Below are 21,825 nucleotides of genomic sequence, written 5' to 3' on the forward strand. Positions count from 1 at the left end.
CTCCTGGCTCTGCATTCAGGAATCACCCTTAAAGGGCTCAGGTGGCAATAAGGAATACTAGTAATTAAATTCAGGTTGAGCACATGCAAGGCAAGCATCCTACCTGCTGTGTCATCACTCTGGCCTCTCATAGATTTTTTTTTTTTTTTTTGGCCTTGGCCAGATCTGACAGTGCACAGGGGTTACTTTTGTGCAGTCAGGAATCACTCCTGGCAGTTCTTGGAGATTAGATGGGATGCTGATGAGGATAAGGCAAGTGCTTTACCCACTATATTCTCTCTCCAGTCCCCTCTAATAGACATTTTTTCTGTGAAAAAAATTTCAACTTGTTTTTCACTTCCTTATTTTATTACTTGTGAGCATTTTGCTTTTTTGTTTTGTTTTGTTTTGTTTTTGGGTCACACCTGGCAGCGCTCAGGGGGCTACTCCTGGCTCTATGCTCAGAAATTGCTCCTGACAGGCTTGGGGAACCATATGGGATGCTGGGATTCGAACCACTGTCCTTCTGCATGCAAGGCAAATGCCCTACCTTCATGCCACCTCTGGCCCATCATTTTGCTTTTTGAGCTGTTTGGGGGGGTGGATATTGCAAATGCCAAACATAAAAAGTAATTTCTTTCATACAACAGTTATGAGTAAAAAGAGTTTGGTTCATGTCAAGGGAGAGGGTATATGCAGTTATTTCAGAGGTAAAGTTTATTAATTATAATTAGCCACAATATTTTTAAATAGTAAGAAAGTTTAGCTTTCTTTTTTTTAACACATTGATGCCAGCATAATACCACTGGTGGCTTATTCTTGAATGTGACTTACTTAATGCAAATTGTATTGCCCAGATTATGGTAATTAAGAATATGTTTTTAATAGATTATCAGTTATGTATGAGTGCACTGGAGGATTTTCACAACCATTTTCCACTTTAAAATATAATATTTTGAATATGAACAATCAAGTAGAAAAGCTCTAGTTATTATTTTCATTTTAAAGTATAAAAATAGCCTTTCTTATGTATGATGATTAGGTTTATTTTATTTTTTTGCTGCCACACCTGGCAGGACTCAGGCCATATTTCTGCTCAGGGTTCACTCTTGAAAGGACTCAAAATATGGGGGAGCAAACCAGATTGGCCATACACAAGGCAAACACCTTACCTGTTGTATTCTCTCTCCAGCCCTCATTAGATTTATTCTTGTACAACCTCAGTAACTGGAAGGATAGCTGTTATTGGGCCTTTCAACTTTTTCTCTTTCTCTCTCTTTTCTCTGCCTCTCTGTTTTTCCTCCTTCACTTTCTTGGTGTTCTGATCTGCCACCAAATAGCCTCCTGAAAATACTTCTAGCGTAATGGGTCAGGCTTTGGACTTGGCCTCCAAAAAAAATGCAAATTTTGTAATTTGCTTTGCCATTATACAAGCAGTGAAAACTTGGACTTAATTTCTTGGGACCTCAATTTATCTATAAAATGAAGCAAGTAATCCACATAATCACAAAAGATAAAATGAAATATGCGAAGAAATAACATAGTGAGATCCTATTTAAATTTTTATTGGTTGGAAATATATGTAAAGTGGGCCATTTCAGCTATTTTTAGTGTATTATTCAATAATGTTAAGTACTTTTGCAATGTTGGACAACCATTGTACAATCTGTCTTCATAACTTTATAGCCCCAACTCTTTACTTGTCAAGAACTGTGTTTCTCCCACGACCCTCAGTCCCTTGATAACCACTTTGATATTTTCTGTGACTTTGACCTCATCTACACAGAATTCTGTAAGGTTTGCACTCTTGTGTCTGACTTATTTCTTGGCACAGTATATTAATGGTGCATTCATGTTTAAGCAGGTGTCAAACTTCATTTTGCTTTAAGGCTAAATAATGATCTATTTGTATATTGTCACCATATTTATATTTTTATTCATGATGGACATCAGGATGGCTACAGCTTTTTGGGTATTCTAAATAATGCTGTTATGAACATTGGTATGCACGTCTCTTTCAGCTCTCCCTTTCCCCTTTCTAGAGGCCTAGAAACTGTGAATAATATGCTAATTCTGTTGAACTTTTTGAAGTAACAGGCTACTTTTAGATATTATATTATGGGATAAAACAATTTAATTATGAGCATGTGGGAAATCTATAGTAGATATTTATTTTATTTTAACTTATTTTAAATTTATTTATTTAATTAAATTTATATATGAATTTAGTTTAATTAATTTAATTTTATTAATTTAATTTTAATTTTATTGAAACCATTGTGATTTACTTTTAGATTTTTTGTGGTGCTTGCACACTTTTGTGTTTTTTTATTATTTAACATTTTTTTTTTATTTTATTGAAACCATTGTGATATACAAAGTCCTTCAGAGTTGGATCTTAGGCATACACTGACAGTGGACTAGGGCCATTCCCATCACCAGTGTTGACCTCCTTCCACCAAAGTTCCTAGCATGCATCTTGTCCCACCACCCTTAGCCCCCATGGCCTGCCAGTATAACAGGCCTATTTTAAGTTTAGATTGTTATAGATTGGTTCTTTTGATTCTGTTGTTGTTGACTTTGGCTTGGGTATTTGGTCTCTCCTTTTTCATATCCACCAATGCACCATTTGGCCATGGGCCTCCATCTTCTTTATTCCCCCTCAATTTTATAGAAAAATGCAGAATGCAGAAAAATGAGGTTAAAAAATAATTCATGTCCCAAGAATCTATTAAAAAGTCAGGAGCCCCTATCTAGAAGATGCAAATAAAATAAGGCGGTAGCATTTATTTTGTTAGACACAGAAAACATTGGGGGAAACCAGAAAGGAAAAACCCTTAGCATAAAAAACAAAGTGTTCCTACCCATGAAGTATCCTGTCATAAGATCAACTACAGGCTCCAGGCATATTAATTGTCTAACCCCAAGGTCTTTCTTGATGGTCCTAGGAAAAGTTCTCAATCAAAGTTGTTGCAGTCAGCTTTCTGTAATTAGAGATCTTGGTTTTTGCACAGATCCTATGTTGAAGTTGAAGTATCATGGAGTATCTTCTGATTTTCATCTCACAGTTAGGTAGTGAGACAGTGAAACCTGCTCTGAAAGCAAATTTTTGCACTTTCCTAGTTGTCAGTGTGTTATTTGAGCCCACCCTGGAGCAAGGCAATGCCAGGGTGACATTAGGGCCTTCTCCAGTGGAAGTTTGATTCCTGGTGTTGGTACAGAAAATGGTGCCAGTTCCAAGGATGGGATCCAAGGTTCAGAGTTGGACAGTCAATGTCTTATTAACAGAGGCTTAAGTCAAGTCTCTATGACAAATGTTCAGGGTGAAAGATGCCCCTGTACTAGAACATCAATGAGTTCCTATCCCTATTAGATAAGAACTTCTTTCTATACATAACATTTCCTCATTTAATGTGCCTATGCAAAAGGAACAATACCACATGATACTAATGGTGCATATGGGGGTAAAAACAACAAGTTAAACAATCCCTATAACCTGATTCTAATCTGAACTCAGACCCCCAAGAAAAAATTATCTACTAGAATTTCCTACTAAGCAGATCCAAAAAAGGGATGGGGAAAGAAAGCTACCTCTACATAAGGAAATGCAAGAATTACACCTACTAAGGAAATACATCTAAAGAAATATACAAAGGAAATATACACATCCCCTTTAAGTCTTTTGCAATAGTCAGAGCACAGTTTCAACCTGTGACATGGTCTTTTGTAGTCTGAAAAATGGTTCTCAGTATTCAGGAATCTGGTAATGTCTCCGAGCCAAGGGTGTCTCAAGAGCCAAATCTGGTAATGAGCAACAGTCTACAGTGAAGGAACATGGAAGAAAAGGGCAGCAGAGAGCGAATCAGCAGTAGTGGTGATGGCAGTTACTTCCTGGACTGAGGCAAGGCGGGCTGGAAGGCTGTCCTTTCGCTTTGGGAACTGCCTGGCAGCTGGTTGGGGTGGGGGAAACTTTCCAGTTCCTGAGGAGTTAAGAACTGAGGATAGAGAGGTTAAATAGGGAGAAATAACATAACAAGGGTTAGAGGATTAAAGGATATAAAAGAATTTGTAAAGTGGTAAGCAGGGAGGGGAAAAAAGAAGGGTTATATATAACAGGGACTGTATACAACATAGGCAGGCCTTATGTGCAATATACATTAGACAGACATATGTATGTGTCCACCACATACACACACTCACACACACACGCATAGACAAACATTGAAGATCAATCCATATGTTTCAGTTGAAAAACTGACCCAGGTAGAAAGGGTCAGAGCAATGTAAAATATGAGGCAGTCAAATCAGGGGGAAATGGTTTCCGGTTCCTACGCAAATCACCATTGGTGAGGGTAAACTTTGCTGAAGAAGGGCTTTCTAGGTTAGATTGTGCACAGAGCATTCTTAAGACAAATCATAATGTTCAGGTCTAGAATACTAAGCAATATGGTAATGAGCACTGTAAGAGGAGTTTACCCATGAAGTATTGTCTACCAGGTATTGAACATCCAGGTTTCTTTCCCAAAAGCAAAGTGAAAACTTGTTGAGTTGATTGTAGTGAATCGGCTGTTGAAAGTGATCTTTTAGTTCTATTGTCAACATGATCTGGGCAGTAAGAGCATCCTAAACTTCAGGACCCTATGAACATCTCGCTAGGCTCACTAGTGGCAAACTTAGTCTTTTCATTACGCTTTATTTATCTAAGCTTTACATATATTTTTTTCAGGGCCGAAGAGATAGTACAGTGGTAGGGCATTTGCCTTGCATGCGACCAACCCAGAACGGACCTCGTTTGATTCCCAACATCCCATATGTCCTCCAACCTGCTAGGGGTGATTTCTGAGTGTAAAGCCAGGAGGGACTCCTGAGGATCCCTGGGTGTGGCCCAAAAACCAATCAATCAATCAATCAATCAATCAAGTTAAAGAAAAACATTTATTTTTCAGAGAATTATACAAATTTAAGGTGACTTGATTACAGAAAGGTATTGGCTGTGGACTAGAGATCATTGAGATTGGTTGCGCTGTGATGGATCTCTTAGACAAAGGATCACTGGGTATATTATTTCCTAATGGATTTTTTTTCTGCAGGGATTGAGGATCTTGAAGGAGACAGAAGGCAGGCTGATGGACTCAGTTGGTAGACTTTCCTGTCTTACCATGACTGCCCCAAATTCGACTGCTGGAGACCTGGCCATGGCCCCCCTTGTCACTTGCAAACTCTGCTTGTGTGAACAGTCTCTGGACAAGATGACCACACTCCAGGATTGCCGGTGCATGTTTTGTACAGCGGTGAGTTTTCCTTGATGGTTTTCATGGTGGAAAAATGGAAAGGGAAGAATGGTTCAAGTTGGGGATCCATAGCTTATTACAAGATGAAATTGTTTTGCAAAGGAATTGTGTTCCAATAGTATTTTGAGTGACAATTCTTTTTTTTTTGGGGGGGGGTAGGGGCCACACCCGGTAATGCTCAGGGTTTACTCCTGGCTATGTGCTCAAAAATCACTCTTGGCTTGGGGGACCATATGAGATGCTGGGGGATTGAACTCGTTCGATCCTAGGCTAGTGTAGGCAAGGCAGATGCCTTACCAGTTGCGCCACTACTCTGGCCCATTGAGTGGCAATTCTGACATTTACCAGTTGTGAAGTAGAGAGTAAGGTTTCTGTGAAGCTCAATCATTCATAGACTATTCAGAGTCTTTTCTTCCTTAACATGTTGATGCAGGCACTGCATTTTGGATTAAGTCAAGCCACATCCAAGTGTGTGAGCCACTGGGCGTAGGTACCAGTGTCAGCATGTTAAAAGTTCCTGCTGAGGGACACAATAGAGACCTTATTTCATATGTTTGAGTTAACTAACAACCATCAATAAGAAGTTCCTCAAGTATTTTGAGTGATAGAATCAGGTAGAACTTTTTGGAACCTTCTTTCAGAGTCTAGTTTATCTTCTGAAAATTGCATATAATGTACCTTTTTTTTTTTTTTTTGGTTTTTGGGTCACACCCGGTGGTGCTCAGGGGTTACTCCTAGCTATCTGCTCAGAAATAGCTCCTGGTAGGCATGGGGGACCATATGGGACACTGGGATTCAAACCAACCACCTTAGGTCCTGGATCGGCTGCTTGTAAGGCAAACACCGCTGTGCTCTCTCTCCGGCCCCTGATGTACCTTTTTTACTTCCTTATATCTCCTTCCCCTCATATATGCAATGTGCTCCTTATTCCTTCTTATTCCTCCTAATAAAAAGAATCTTGTGACATTAGTCTGTGACATTTATGACAGAGTGCCCTGCAAGTTGTTTGGTTCCGGTATAAAAATAGAAACAAACTAGTGTCTACTAGAAGGGTGAACCCAGGTGGGCTTACTCAAATGTTCACTAATTCAGACATATTTTAAGCTTTGACTAGGCACTCTGCTGGATATTGGGACGCTAGTGATAGACGGTTTACTTTGCTCAAGGAATTGGAATGCATTAAAGCAATGTTAATAAAGTTGGGTAAAATGAGGGCCAATCAGAGAGCATTCCACAGTTGGGTATCCAGCTCTGATGAGGCTTTAAAGGAGAGTTTGTGACCTGATGTTCATGGACCATGCCTTCTTAATCTCTTATGGAAATTTGCTAAGCATCTCATGAAAAAAAGTGTACTATGGAGCTATTTTCTTGTCTATTTATTTATTTATTTATTTATTTATTTATTTATCTATCTATCTGTTTTTGGAGTCATTCCCAGTGGTGCTCAGAGTATGTATGAAGGACAAAACCAGGGTCAGCCACTGGCAAAGCAGAAGTTTTAAACCCTTTACCTTCTCCCAGGTCCATCTGGTCCTTGATTCAGAGGCCCAGAAATAGATGAACTTCCCTCTATTCCTGGTGTCTCCTTTGCACCTGTGTATATTAGAAACAGCCACAGTGGCCAACTACTATTGAATTGAGCCTTCCAGGAGGCCTGTTGGGCATCTCAGCATGGTGGAAGAGGATGGTCTGATGTCAAAGTCACAAAGTCACCATTTCTCTTGCTTTGGAAGGTTCTAGACAGTCAGGCAGTTAATATGTATTATTTTATCATTATAGTAATCACCAGACAAATCTGGGCTTAATATTTTGACTTCTGAAGGAAATGGAATAGCTTAGTTACTGTGGTAAGTGCTTAAATGAAGGGGGAAAAAAGAGAAATGGATCATGTAGAGGAAGTAGAATTATTTAGGGATATGTTTGCTAAGCGAAATAAATTCAACCATTTTTTTAATTAGTCAATATATTTTCAAGATAGTTGATATGGGCTTTCTTCAAAAATATTTTCTGCTTGGGGCCGGAGTGATAGCACATTGGAAGGCATTTGCCTTGCACATGGCCAATCTAGGACAGAACTTGGTTTGATCCCCAGTGCCCCATATGGTCCCCCAAGCCAGGAGCAATTTTTGAGTGCATAGCCAGGAGTAACCCCTGAGCATCACCAGGTGTGGCCCAAACCACCCCCCAAATTGGGGGGATACTCTGATCCAATGATGCTCAGGGGTTACTCATAGTTCTTTATGCTGGAATTACTCTTGATTTTGTTTGCTGGGAATCAAACCTAGGTTGGCCACATGCCATTTTTGTTAAGTTTCGAACTACAGGATCCAAAAATGGTAGGCCTGGGTATAATGTGTCTTAGCATTTGTCTTTCATGATTGAGACCCTGAATTCTATCCCCTATGAAGCCAATCAGAAAACCAAAAAATATCAAGAAAAATAAGAATCATATACACATAATTGCCATATATGTGCAAGGTCTTGAATTCCAGCACAGTACTGCATGGCCTCTAAGCATGGTGAATGTGTTCACTACAACATTGGGCAGAAAGAAGAAAACAATCAAGAGGAAGAATCCAAAGATGGCAAAAGAATAGTAATTTTTTTCACCCCATAATGAGGAACATGTGGGTTCCAGGAACTATTTTAGGCACCAGGGCATATTATCAGTTAGAGAAAAAGACTTCCCCCAAACTCCTGCATCAATGTTTATTCTTAGGAGGAACAAAGAAATGATCCAATAAAAAATAAGCATACTTCATACGTAAGTCATTTAGTAGTGGGGAAAAGCAGAGCATGAGAGGGATTAGGAGTGTGGGGTGAGAGACCATGGTAGTTGGACAAGGGCACCTCAGAAGACAGCCTTGTTGGGAGATCTGAGTGCTCATTCATTCTTCCTGATCATGTTCACATGTGTTGCTTGATAGAAAGTTGTCATCACAGGGTGGCTACTGTTTTCTTTGGTTTTGCTTTGCTTTTTTTCTGAACACCGTGCTTCCAAAAGGAAATTTTTCCTAGGACATTCTCACATATGTTTTCGACCCTTGCTAATCCTCGAAGCCAAATGAGTCAGAAACAACATTTGGTGACAGCCTTGAGTGCAATTTTTGTTTGAATGTTACTGGTGTTTCAAAGCAGGGACATAGAATTCTGTTCTTGCTCAGAGATGGAATAGGCTGAAATTCCAGTTTGTGTGTCAACATTAGAGCACTCAAGTAAAAGTTGTAGGTTCACCAGGACCTGACATGGAATTGTGTTATTTTAGTGGATCTTAACTCTTTGTTGAAAACAGCATAGTTGTTTCTCTTTTGTCCTTCAGTATTTTGAGTGTACGGGTTGGTTCAATGATTTTTCCATGTAGGCTCATACATTCTCATTACAGGGGTGGTGCTCCAATGGCTTAGTATTTTTTTTCTCCTTTAGCATTGGAACTTTTTGAATCTTGCTTCCTGATATTCGAAAGCCTATGATCTGCCCAAATAATAAGCAGGAGATGTCTGGTTTTTATTGCATGTCAATAAATTTGCAATTAATAGAGGACTTACCTGGAATATTTTACTCTAGAATTTTTGGTCTGAGATCTTAGCTTCTCTTAAAATTTGTTTAAATGTGCCTATAATAGTCCTAGATTTAATTTTCATTTAGATAAAATGCTCAAATGTATTCTGTGTTTTTGAAGCTGAGATCTGTGACATTGAAACGTTACTACTAATTTATAATGTTATTTTACATTAAAATGTTTTTTTGGGGGGGTCTGGAAGGTGGCGCTAGAGGTAAGGTGTCTGCCTTGCAAGCGCTAGCATAGGATGGACCGTGGTTCAATCCCCCAGTGTCCCATATGGTCCCCTCAAGCCAGGGGCGATTTCTGAGTGCATAGCCAGGAGTAACCCCTGAGCGTCAAACGGGTATGGCTCAAAACATTTTTTGTTTGTTTGTTTGTTTTTGTTTGTTTTTGTTTTTGTTTTGCTTTTGGTCCCAGTCTGGCTGTGCTCAGGGGTCATTCCCAGAGGATATTGAAGGATCATGCCATGCCAGATTGGACCCAGGTGCCCTTTAGGCTAAATATGGACTCAGATCTTTAGGCCCAATTTCCAACTTTATTTTTTTGGTTTATTTTTGGGCCATATCCAGCAGTGCTCAGGGATAACACCTGGCTTTGCACTCAGGAATTACTCTTGGCACTGCTTAGGGGACTTTAAGGGTTTGATCCTGAGCTGACTTTGAATGCAAGGCCAAGTGCCCTAATTGTTGTACTCTCCAGCTCTGATTCCCCTGGTTAAACATGATTGAGTGACTTCTCTTTATTATTATTGTTGTTGTTGTTGTTGTTACTGTTATTTGTTTTCTAAGCCACATCCAGGGGTTACTCCTGGCTCTACACTCAGAATTACTCCTGGCAGGTTCAGGGGACCATATAGAATGTCAGGGATTGAACCCATGTCAGTTGTGTGCAAGGCAAGCACCTTTCCTGCTGTGCTATCACTCCAGTCCCACTTTATTATTAATGGGAAATTTCTTCAACATGTAAAAAAATTTTCCCAACACAGTGCCCACATTCACTATTCTTTTTTTTAAGAGTGTCCAGTTATAAAAGTCCTCAATACTGGTATTTTGAAAAGTTAACCTTTTCAAATACTGTAGTATCATTGCTTATAATGGTATTAAAATAATCATTTAATAAACTTCTGTTTTTTGCAGTTGAGGGGTTGTTGGGTCTCTCCAGGCAGTGCTCAGGGGATGGTCCTGGCAGTGGGTAGGAGACCATATGTAGTGCCTGGGATTGAACCTGGATCCTCTGTGTGTGCAAGGCAAATGCCTAAACTTTCTTCTATGGCTTTGTTTAATAAACAATTTTAATGTAGTGTCTCTTTTTTTATTTTTGCCTTAAGAATTATCGCTGACCATTTTGCTCTGAGCTTAAGTTTTTGGTTTTTTCCAAGGTCAGCGTGCTCTGCAATAGAAATGAGCAGGCAGGAGTGTCTGACTCGAGCACTGGCTATTAGCCAGTTCATTCCCATTTTGGGGGAGACCTGGCCTTTTAGTAGGTGCTTCCCACACCAAGTGTGTTCCTAGACTTCCAGCTCTGTGGATCCTGGAGTAAAGTGTCTCCTAGTCACAAGAACTTGGAAACTGGTATTTCTCTGTTCCTCTCTTGTATATTTGCATTTTAGAGGTTCCGTGGAATCTTGTGGCTTTAAAGCAAAGCAAGGGGGACCCTGTATAACTTCTACTACTCCAGTATTTTCTTTTGACTGTTTTTCAGTGGAAAACTTGCAAGCTTCCCCATACTCCATACCCACTTTGAAGAATACTGCTGTGACATTCCAGTAGACAATTTTTTATTTGAATGACATCCAGAACAAGGAATGGGCTGAATATTGCATAAAAAAAAATCTGTCCATATAGCTAGGTTCTTGTTAAAGGAAATGGTGCATGTTCTATTTGTAAAGGTGGTTTCTATTCCACTGTTTACACAGCCTGAATATACAGAAAATTGTAGTGCAAGACCAGAAACACTACATAGGACAAATATGGACTTGGATCTCTCTAGTGTGACCAATGTCATAGATATTTAATGTAGAAAATCTGTATTATGTAGCAAAAGAACTTGATATTTTGGTATTAGAAGAAGAGATATTGCAAAATTACCTCTACTTGGAATTCAGGTATCTCAAGATTGAGTAACGATATGCAAAACTTCTCTTTCTCTCTCTCTTTCCTCTTTCTCCCCTCCCTGTTGCCTGACCCCCCACTTCCCAGCTGTGTGGGTTATTTTTCCCCTGCTTGTGGATTTAAATAGCCCCAATGTGAAAATTCAGAATTTTCCTTTTCTGGCTTTTGCAATACATTCTGTCAGATAATACCGCACAATTATAATTTAAGTGAAGGAAACCAGTTCACAAAATTAAGCTATCAAAGGAGGGACAATTTGTGGCTTTGCTCCCTTGTGAGCAATATTTACCTCGCTCATTTATGTTGGAAGTTATTTCTATCAGCCGAGAATTAAGAAATAATGAAATACACAGTTGTTACTTGTTTTGATAACCTAGATAATTTCACCCGAAAAGAGTCGGTATGTTGGGCATGGCCTGTTTACCTTTCAGATTAAAGACAGGATATGCTGAACAAAAAGAAAATAAAGTCCAGCCATATTCTTCCTTTTTTTTTTTTCCATTACACTCTGTTGGCACTGAGTCCTTAGAACTCCTTTTACTATTCATTTCTTGGAGCCAAATGGTTTTTCCAATGTTTAAAAAGTGAAAGGAAATATAAAACTTTTTAGACCAAGCCCTTCTTTTTCTTGGTGCCTGTTAGGTGACCTTTAAGAAGAGACCCAGTGTAGCTTGGGAGACTGGCAATTTGGGAAGATTGGCTGTGTGTGTGTGTGTGTGTGTGTGTGTGTGTGTGTGTGTGTGTGTGTGTGTGTGTGTGTGTGTGTGTGTCTAGTATGGACCCACATGAATTGGTAACTTAAATGAAGCAAAAAATCAGCAATGATTTTGTCTTCTTAAATTGTTTTGGCTCCTATCTGATCATTTGCACTAGGAGAAAGGAATGTCCTTTTCTCTACTCCCACCTCTGTTCTTTTTGTCCAATGTGGCCTGGTAATAAAAACTAAAAAATCTTCTGCACACTGAAAGAGAGAAAACATCACAAAAAATACGTTTTGGATGAGACAAGTGTTTGCCAATCATGGACCCGATAAGGGAGTAATATTCAAACAATTTATGCAAATTAACAAGGATAAACAAACAATGCAATTGAAAAATGGGCCTAGGCTCTAGATACACATTTTGACAGTAAAGACAGACTGTGGGCTAATAGACACTTGGAAAAATATCATCTTGGCTTATCATTAGGGACATGCAAATAAGGCTAATTTGAATATAACCTCACACTTGTTAGAATGTCTATTCTCAGAGCAATAACAATGTGTGTTGATGAGGGTATGGAGAAGAGAGAATCTTTGTACAAATGTTGGCAGGAATGTAAATTGGGACAACAATGATAGGAAACAGATTGGAGGTTTCTTGAAAAATTAAGGTTAGAAATATAAGGGTAGAAATATGCCCTATGATTCAGCTATTTCACGTCTGGGCATTTATGCGAGAAATATGAAAATATTAATTTGGAAAGATACATAGATTCCTGTTTATTGCTTCTGTTATTCACAAGAGCCAAAATATGAAACAACCTAAATGCCCACTTAATGGAAGAATGAATAAAGAAAATGTGATATATATACATATATATATACATATATACATATAAAGAAAATGTATATATATACATATATATACATATATATATTATATATATTTATGTATATATAATATATACATATAATATATATACATATAAAGAAAATGTGATATATATACATATATATACATATATATACATATATATACATATATATACAAAATACTACTTAGCTATAAAAAGGAGGTCTTGTTATTTGTGACATTGACCCTCCAAAAATTCTGTTGTGAAATAAGTATGGTTTTTTTTTTTAATGTGGAAGATCTAGCAAACAAGCAAACAAAACAAAGCAGAAAAACAAAAGCAAATACTTAAATTCTAACAAAATAATGGTGGTTTCCAGAGGGAGTGGGAATGAATGTGGGTAAAATGAGTAGAGTGTTAACAGTCTGGTGGTAAAGGAAAATTAGACTTTAAGTGGCATCAGAATATAGTCTATAGAGATGTTCAAATATAAAGTAAAATAACAGAAACTTACACTAGTTAAAAGTACAAGCAAACCAAACAAAAACTCTGAGTCATGTTAACAAAATGGTAGCCACCAGAGGGAAAGGATGGGAGGTAGGATGGGAGATAGAAAAATTGGTGGATAGAAACTAGACTTTTGGTGTGGTTCATAATGTCACATGCTCTGATGTCAGTATAGAGTGCTACATATGATATTATACAAAATGTGACTTCAGGTGTTTTAAAAAATGTCAACTATCTTTATAACAAATTACATGTAATTGGCAAAAATATTTATTGACATATATATGAAGATCTAGGTTCAAGTTCAGAATTTATCATATAATGTTGTGAGATATTTGACAGAGCCTTTGAATTCTCCAAAATTCAGTTTTATCACCAATGGGATGGAAGGACGATATATGTATATGTGTTGGCGTGTGTGTGATAATACTCATCTTGTATTACAGGAGGTAACAAATGTGAATTCCAGTTGAGGAACCAGCATGGTGCCCCTGTTAGTTTGATGTTATTATTCCTTTCTTTCCTGCATTCTAACAGTATTCCAAACAGTTCTAATCATCCAGCTGTATTTGTTTGTTTTTTGGACCACACCCAGTGATGCTCAGTGGTTACTCCTGGCTATGCGCTCAGAAATCGCTCCTGGCTTGGGGGACCATATGGGATGCTACGGGGATCGAACCATGGTTCGTCCTAGGCTAGCACAGGCAAGGCAGACGCCTTATCGCTTGCACCACTGCTCCGGCTACATCTACTTATTTTTTAAAGAAATTCTGGAAAGTTGCCAGAAAGTACAGCTGGTAGGGTGCAACCTAGTTCGATCCCTGGCATCCATTATGGTCCCTCAAACCTGCTAGGAGCAATCCCTGAGCACAGAGCCAGAAGTAGGCCCTGAGCACAGACCAATGTGGCTCAAAAACAAACAAAAATTGCTTCTTCACTTGCCTTTTCAATTAAAAAAAAAGTGCTTAGATGGGTGATTTGAACTTTATGGGAAGTCTCGTGTTTTCTTATCTGATTAGTGTTTCAGATATAGAGAAATTTTTCTGTTGGGTTTGTACAGTGTGGCTTTTTGATAGCTCTTTAAATGGAAGACCTAAAAGTAGGTATAAAAGGGAAAAGAAGAGTTGAGTACATCCTGATTGGTAAAAGAGATTCAGGTGAAGAGTTTCCAAAACCATAATTTGTTTAAGAGCTATTTATCCATAGTAAGAACACAACAATACAATTGCTTGTTGCTTGAACCCAATGCCATTTAAACATTTATTTTAGTCACCATGATTTATAATACTGTCAGTGATAGATTTTCAAGTACACAATATTTCAATACCACACTTCCCAACAGAGTCTTCCCTCTATCATAGTCTTAGGGGTCCCCCCGACTGCCTTTCTGCCAACATGGTAAACTCAGTTTTGTAAATCAGTTCCCAGATTCTGCAAATTTGGGCCATTTGCTATTTTTTTTTACTAGGTTTCTTTATATCTCACATGAGAAAAGTCATTCTATATCTGTCCTTCCCCATATCTGCCTGACTTTACTCATGATACCCTCCAGTCATCAACCTAGTGGCAAATTGCATGCTTTCATCTTTTCTTATAACCAACTAGTATTCCATTGTATATATGTATGATACTTTGGACCACTCCTCTGTTCTTGAGTACTTGAGTTGCTTCCATTTCCAGAGTTTGGTTATAATGAATAGTATCCAATGTCATTATTATTGTTTTGGTTTTTGTATCATACCCAACTGTGCTCAGGGCTGACTCCTAAATATGCTCAGGGATCACTCCTAATGGGCTCAGGGGACTACATGGGTTGCTGGGAACTGAACCCAGGTTAGCTATGTGCAAGGACTTTTTTGCCTACACTATTGCTCCAGCCCTAGTAGTAAGTAGCATTTTATTGAGATCTAGAATTCTAACCTGCATCCACCGGTCATGTCACAGACCATTTTTCTCTCCCCTTCATGTGATCTACTAATTTTTCTTAAAAGTTTCTGAATTCTGGGGCCGGAGAGATGGCACAATGGTAGGGCGTTTGCCTTGCAAGTGTCTGACCCAGGATAAATAGTGGTTTGAATCCCAGCATCCCATATGGTCCCCTGTGCCTACCAGGAGCGATTTCTGAGTACAGAGCCAGGAGTAACCCCCGAGTGCTGCCGGGTGTAACCCAAAAACCAAACAAAAAAAAAAGTTTCTGAATTTTTAGCTTTCTTGAGTCCCATGGTTTTCAGTACTATCAGTGGACAGTACTAAATTATGCCATTTCAGAGCCCTCTTTCACTTATTTTGTAATATTGAAGCATATTCACTGCTAAGGTTATTCTTTTATTTTTCTTGGTGGCTGTTTATTATCTGGACACATATCCAGAGGTTGAGAGCCTAGGATACCTGTGTTTGTGACAACCCTATGAAAAGTCACAAGTTTGCTTTTTTATTTTTCCATAACACTGCTTCATGCCATCAACAGTGAGTCATTTTGTTCTTTGTCTTTGTTTATTTGTAAATGACTCTTAATGTATTTGCTGTTTCTACTTGTTTAGAGCTTTGGCGATTATGCTCCAATGATCTTTGTCTTTGTCAAACAAGTCACTGGATTAAGATGCAAATTTTTCCTCGGATATTTCCTTCTCTCCAACAATTCAACTACAGTGGTCAGATGGTATCTGAGAAACAGGAGCAAATTATAACATGCTGAGAAATGGATGAAAGATGACTCAAGAAGGGGCTGACTTCCTGGACCTATGATCTCATCCGTGCTTAATGCTCACCCATTTACTTATTCCAGGAGAGTGGCAAAATATGGTCAGAGAAAAAAGAACAGCAGAAGAGATTCTGCACTTTTAAGATCCTCGTGAATTTTGGTTGAGCTCAGAAGTGGCAGGATCTTTGCCCCAACCCCAATGAAACTTATTCTTTTCCTTAATACCAATATTATTTGGCCTTCATGATAGGGTCAAATCTTACCACTGGGGCTCTGTTTAATCAGAAATATTTATTGTATCATATGCATTAGCTGAGTCAAAGTATTGAAGACTTGCACCATGATCTATTTTTTGTTTTGTTTTAAATCTCAAAATCTGGGGCTGGAGCAATAGCACAGCAGTAGGGCATCTGCCTTGCAAGGTTCCGGATTTGGGACAGACCCTGGCTCAATTCCCGGCATTCAATATGGTCCCCTGAACCTGCCAGGAGTGATTATTGAGTGCAGAGCCAGAAGTAACCCCTGAGCGCAGCCAGTTGTGGCCCAAAAAACAAATAATAATAATAATAATAATAATATTTACATGACTGAAACCCAAACACAATCATATATGTAATCAAGGTGTTTAAATAAAAAAATAATAATAAAATATTGTTTAAAAAAATCTCAAAATTTAGGGTTAAGTGCAGATGTAAGTAAATAGAGTGATCAGATGAAGTGCTCTGAAGAAAATAAAGCACGTGAAAGACTTAGTGATTTAGGGGAAGAGGATTTTGCTGGTGATGGCTATTGGTGCCTCACTGATAAGGTGTCATTTAAGCATAGTCCTGAAGGGCATCAGGATAATCTGTGACTACTAAAGACCTATAATAGATATACTACCTACATATACACATATGTAATTATAAGCATATATGTGTATAAAATGAGCTTTTTTTTTTTACATTGTTTTTGTTTATGGCCCATAGCTGGCAATGCTCAGCATTTATTCCTGGCTCTGTGTTCAGGGATCACTCCTTGCTGGTGGGGCTCAAGGGACTATATAGGGTGTCAGGATTAGATCCAGGTTGGCTGTGTGCAGGGTAAGTGCCCTACCCTCTGTACTTCAGCTCCCTAAAATGAAGTTTCTAAGACTGCATTGACCCATGCACTTATGTAGGCAAGTCTCATGATTGCTGTCTGTAAACCGAGACGAAGCAGAACTGAGGCTGTGCTACCAGTTTTAGTCTGAAGGCTTGAGAATGTGGAGAATCAATGGTGTAATGTGATCGGAAGATAGGAGAAGGTCTTAGTTCCTATCCACTGGCAGGCAGAGGGAATAAATATTCTTTCATCTGCCCTTGTATTTGATTCAGGCCCTCAGCTGGTAAGAGGAGGCCCAGCCACTTGCAGGGAGGATTTTCTGTTTTACTGTCTACTCATTCTAGTGCCAGCATCATTGGGAAATAGCTTCACAGACATACCTTGAAGTAATGTTTAACCAAATATCCGGGCACCTAGGGCTTGACCAAACTAACATATAAAATTAACCATCCCAACTGGTTAATAGTTCACAGTACATGCATATAAGGCCTTCACTTTGATCCCCAACATTGTGAGAACAATTTCACAGACACCAGACCAGTATCACAATTATCTTTACTGCTACATAGAGAATGAGCTATACGTGATAATCAGAAGACCAATCAGAATCAGAATCAGAAGACCAATCAGACCAATCAGACAGACAGAAGACCAATCAGATCATCAGAAGACCAATCAGAAGGCAAATGTAATTACCCATTCTAGAGATGATAATGGCTTGGACCAGCATTATATTAGTTGATATCTTTGGAGGTCTGTTTTCATTTTCTTTTATTTATTAACACTAATAATAATCCATCTCAGTAGATAGTGTAAAGTATATACTAGCATGCCCAGAAATAGAAAACTAGTGTGTATCCTGACTTCACTGTCATCATTTAGATTTTGGTTGAAAAAAAAATTGCCAGGATTGAGACATACCACACACTAACTTTTCAGTTCTAATTCTAATTAGCTTGAATTCTACATGTGTTTGAAACCCATTTCTGCATAAATCCCACCTATTAGTACTCATTCCCTCCTGAACCAAATTGATTGAAATCTAATTTTTATTCTGTTCACTAGCTCTGTGTTATTTGAAGGAAGGTTATCTTTTTGTTAGAGGGCAAAGACAAAGATTACTTATTATACATTTCTCCACAGTGCTCTGTCCACTGTGGGGAAATTAATAAAAAGTTCTGTAGCTCTTCCTCCCCTGTCAGTGATGCTATTCTTCTAGAACAACATTTGCACAACCTTCATGGCTTTGATGATAGGTTGGATATCTTCCTTGGGCTTTTTTATATTTACTTCGAAAAGAAACACACAAGCAGTCAAGTCTAATCTGAAATAGATTTAATGTGTTTTTCCAAAAGGAGGTTGTAAAAAAATGGCAGGTTGGTGATTGGTGCTTGTATATTGCAGAGACTTTATTTTTTTTTATTCTTTTCCAACTATGCATGCAGTTGGGATCATTGAATTTACTGTAGTTGAATTTCCAGCTAGGCATCAGAATGTACTAGACTGGTCCACAGTGCAGACTATCACTAGAAAACAGGCAGGTATGTAAACACGGAGAAAATTATCCTTTTCTTCCACTCAGACACCAGAATTTATCCTTTTATTTATTCATTGGTGGGGGGCACCTCCAGCAGTGCTCAGAGCTTACTTCTGGCTCTTTGCTCATGGATTACTCTTGGTAGGCTTTGGGGACCATATTGAGTGCTGGAGATTGAACACAGATGAGCTGTATGGAAGGCTGACCTTGCCCATTTTACTGCCTCACAAGTCCACTTTATTATTCTTTGGAAGTGGCAGTTTTCTTTCAGTCTGTTCGCATCTTTATTCTCATTCTTCTCTTCCCTTTGATATGACCATGTGCCAAGCGCTGTGCTTATTGTGTGACTGGTTGTCCCCAGGATCAATGGAGGGGTCCTGAGAGCCAAGAACCAACAATATTAATGAGATGGTTTGGAGGAATTTGGACTCTAGATGGAAGGAGGTTCAGGGTGGAAAGGCGGCCACTTGGGACATCACATGCTGAGGAAGTGAGAAGAGCTGAATGAAGGACATCCCTGCAGTGTCCTGTTAGGAGAATGGATGGAGCTTCAGCAAGAGGCTGAATGGCGGGCAGAGACCAGACAGTGGGTCCTGGATGCCAGTGCACAATGCTGGTGCTGGAAGGGTTGGCCAGGCAAGAAACAGGGAGGAGTGTTGAAGGAAGACCTTGTCAGGTGAAGGATAGTCTGAAAGCAGTTGAAACTGGAGTTGGAGGAAGTGAAGGGTCCATGAAAGAGCTCAGAGAACCTACCCATCAACTTACTCTCTATTATTATAGCAATCTGCAGCTTGAAGTCTGGAGTTCCGTTTGATGCATTTCTCTTTTTTATCTCCTTGCTTTATTTTTAAAAACGTTTTAAAAATATTGTCAATATGCCTGACTGTTATGCATACTGCTTTCCATTTCCCTGTGCTGGCATTCAGGACCCTCTACCTTACAACACTCTTAACCTTTCAGACTACCTTCTGCACTTTGATACGATGTATTATCTCACCATTCCACATCTTTTCTTCTTTCTAAAATCTCCTTAATTTTATCCCACCCACCCCAACCCAACTCTTTTTTTTTCTTCTTATACTTCAGGATCAATTCCTAATACTATCTCATTGCCTTTTCAAGACATATTTTCATTCATGATTACAAATACTTACTTCGGAGGGTTGGGTTTATTGGTCCAAAATTCAAACATGGTTTTTAAGCTATTGATTACCATAGTGTGAAATGTTTAAACGAATAAATTTTGCACAAATATCTGCATTGCCTTATATGTATATATATATATTTTGGTTTTTGGGCCACACCCGGCGGTGCTCAGAGGTTACTCCTGGCTATCTGCTCAGAAATAGCTCCTGGCAGGCATGGGGGACCATATGGGACACCGGGATTCGAACCAACCACCTTTGGTCCTGGATCGGCTGCTTGCAAGGCAAATGCCGCTGTGCTATCTCTCCGGGCCCCTATATGTATATTTTATATATATCCTTATATATCTATCACTTGTATGATAGAGACCCACTCTATATTCTCATTTACTCATGACTTGAAATCTACATCAAAGCAGGACTGAGAGTAGAAAACAGAAAAGCAATTACCAGATTTTTTGCTCTACAAGACACATCTGACCATAAGACACACATAGTTTTTAGATGCTCTCCTCCCCTGCACTTCTTCAGCTTCAGGCAGCATTTGCTCCATAAGACACATTTTTATAGGAGAAAAAAAGGCATCTTATGGTACAAAAAGTACGGTAGGTATATGGATCACTGTTGTTATCATGAGCAGCAGCTAGCATTTATCTGCTGTATTCAGCATGAGGCATATTTCTAAGTGCTTGGACTCACTTTGCCCTGAGAATGCTCCAAATTGGTCACCAGAAAATCTTCTTTTGAATTGTTTAACAGCTCAGCCATCTCGAGAACAAATTATTCTACCAATTTCCCAAAGTACTTGGGGACAGGCAGATGCGATTGTGCCCTAAGCAGGTCGCTCCAAATGGTGTCAACACCCTCTACAAAGCTTGCACGTCTTGTAAGGGGGAGATGTGTAGGGTTTTTGTTCTTCAGTATATCGCTTTGTGAAACTAGAAAGCCAACAGGAAATCAGAGATGACCAGCAAGTGTCAGATGAGGAAACTATCTGGATAACTTTTCCTTTCTGTACACTGCTGACCCAGACCGAACTGTCAATGAGTGCAAAGATTTTGGTAATCAATTTTATGAACACTGATGACATTGAATCAGAAATATAACAAACCTCACTTGTTTTCCTGTCTCCCACCCAATTTTTTTCTCTCTCTCTTCAAAGAATCATTTGTCTTTGATTGGCAAGGGCCCTTCTTGACAGTTCTCAGCCAACTGAGGGCATGAGGATGAGATATTGTGCATACCTTGCACTACCAAGGATTGCCCCTGAGCCATCTGCAGTGCTTGGTGCAGAGTGTGTGTGTGTGGGTTTCCAGGGCTTCAGAGAGGACCATACAGTATTAGTTAGAACCAGAGTTTGTGGCATGCAAAGAAATGTGCCCGACCACTATACTCCCTTTCTGTCCTCAAAGAGTAATTTTGTTTTGTTTAGTTTTCGGATCATACCCGGCAGCACTCAGGGGTTACCCTGGCTCTGTGCTCAGAATTGCTCCTGGCAGGCTCAGGGTACTATATGGGATCAGGAATTCGAACCATTGTCTATCCTGGGTTGGCTGCATGCAAGGCAAATGCCCTATTGCTGTGCTATCTCTCCACCCCCCTAAAAGACTAATTTTTAACTACCAGTGGCTCACAGGCTGGTTTTAAAACAAAACAAAGGAAAATGAAACCTTTGAACTATGGATTATAGGAGCTATAGCCTCTTCCGGGCTCTTTCTCTGTGTTTAAATAAATATGTAAATGCATGTATGAACTCATCACATCAATTTATAGAGAAATGGGATCTTTGCCCACAGAAAGTTTCAATTTTTACTTTGTAATTGACCTATCATTGGTTCATAATTATTATTAACTTATAGTTCAACTCCAGGCAGTTGGCATCATACTTTTCTATGTGTTTTATCAACATTGGTTCGTCTCTTTTTTTTCTTTTTTTCTTCTCCCTCCCCGGTTCTTCTCTTTAACTTGCTTTGCAAATTTACTTAGTATATGGCAAGAGTAGGCTTGAGTTCCTACTCTTTCTTTGATATTGTGAATTATTCTATGGGGTCTCTATATCAAAATTATATAACTAGGTATCTCCATTAATGATCTTATTTTAAGGCTGATGCCTATTTTTGCTATGATTTTTTTTGTATTTTTTTTTATCAACATGTGCTTCTCTAGGAGCCAAATTCTAGCAATTTCTAGGAGCCAAATTCCTTACCAACTTGCAAACTTGCATGTACATGTTAAATCAATATGTGTGTTAAAATGATCCTCCCAGACTGTCACGCCAGTGTAGCCCTTCTACCACAAGGGTGGGAAAGTCCCCTTTGTGAGTGGGTATTTTTAAGTTTTCCACTTTCTCTAATC

The 21,825-nt window shown here is 39.0% G+C and overlaps 1 protein-coding gene across 1 annotated transcript in view; it reads left to right on the forward strand.

Annotated features, from left to right (window-relative positions):
• The first annotated feature begins 5,072 nt into the window (after window positions 1-5,072).
• The window catches only part of RNF144B (ring finger protein 144B), an 86,545-nt gene continuing 69,792 nt past the window's right edge, over window positions 5,073-21,825 (forward strand). Inside the window, exon 1 of the mRNA XM_049765279.1 lies at window positions 5,073-5,270. Coding sequence (XP_049621236.1) covers window positions 5,106-5,270 — 165 coding nt within the window. The 5' untranslated portion in view covers window positions 5,073-5,105. The remainder of the gene's footprint in view (window positions 5,271-21,825) is intronic.

This window comes from Suncus etruscus, chromosome 18 (assembly GCF_024139225.1).
Source record: "Suncus etruscus isolate mSunEtr1 chromosome 18, mSunEtr1.pri.cur, whole genome shotgun sequence".
In the NCBI taxonomy this organism is placed as follows: domain Eukaryota; kingdom Metazoa; phylum Chordata; class Mammalia; order Eulipotyphla; family Soricidae; genus Suncus; species Suncus etruscus.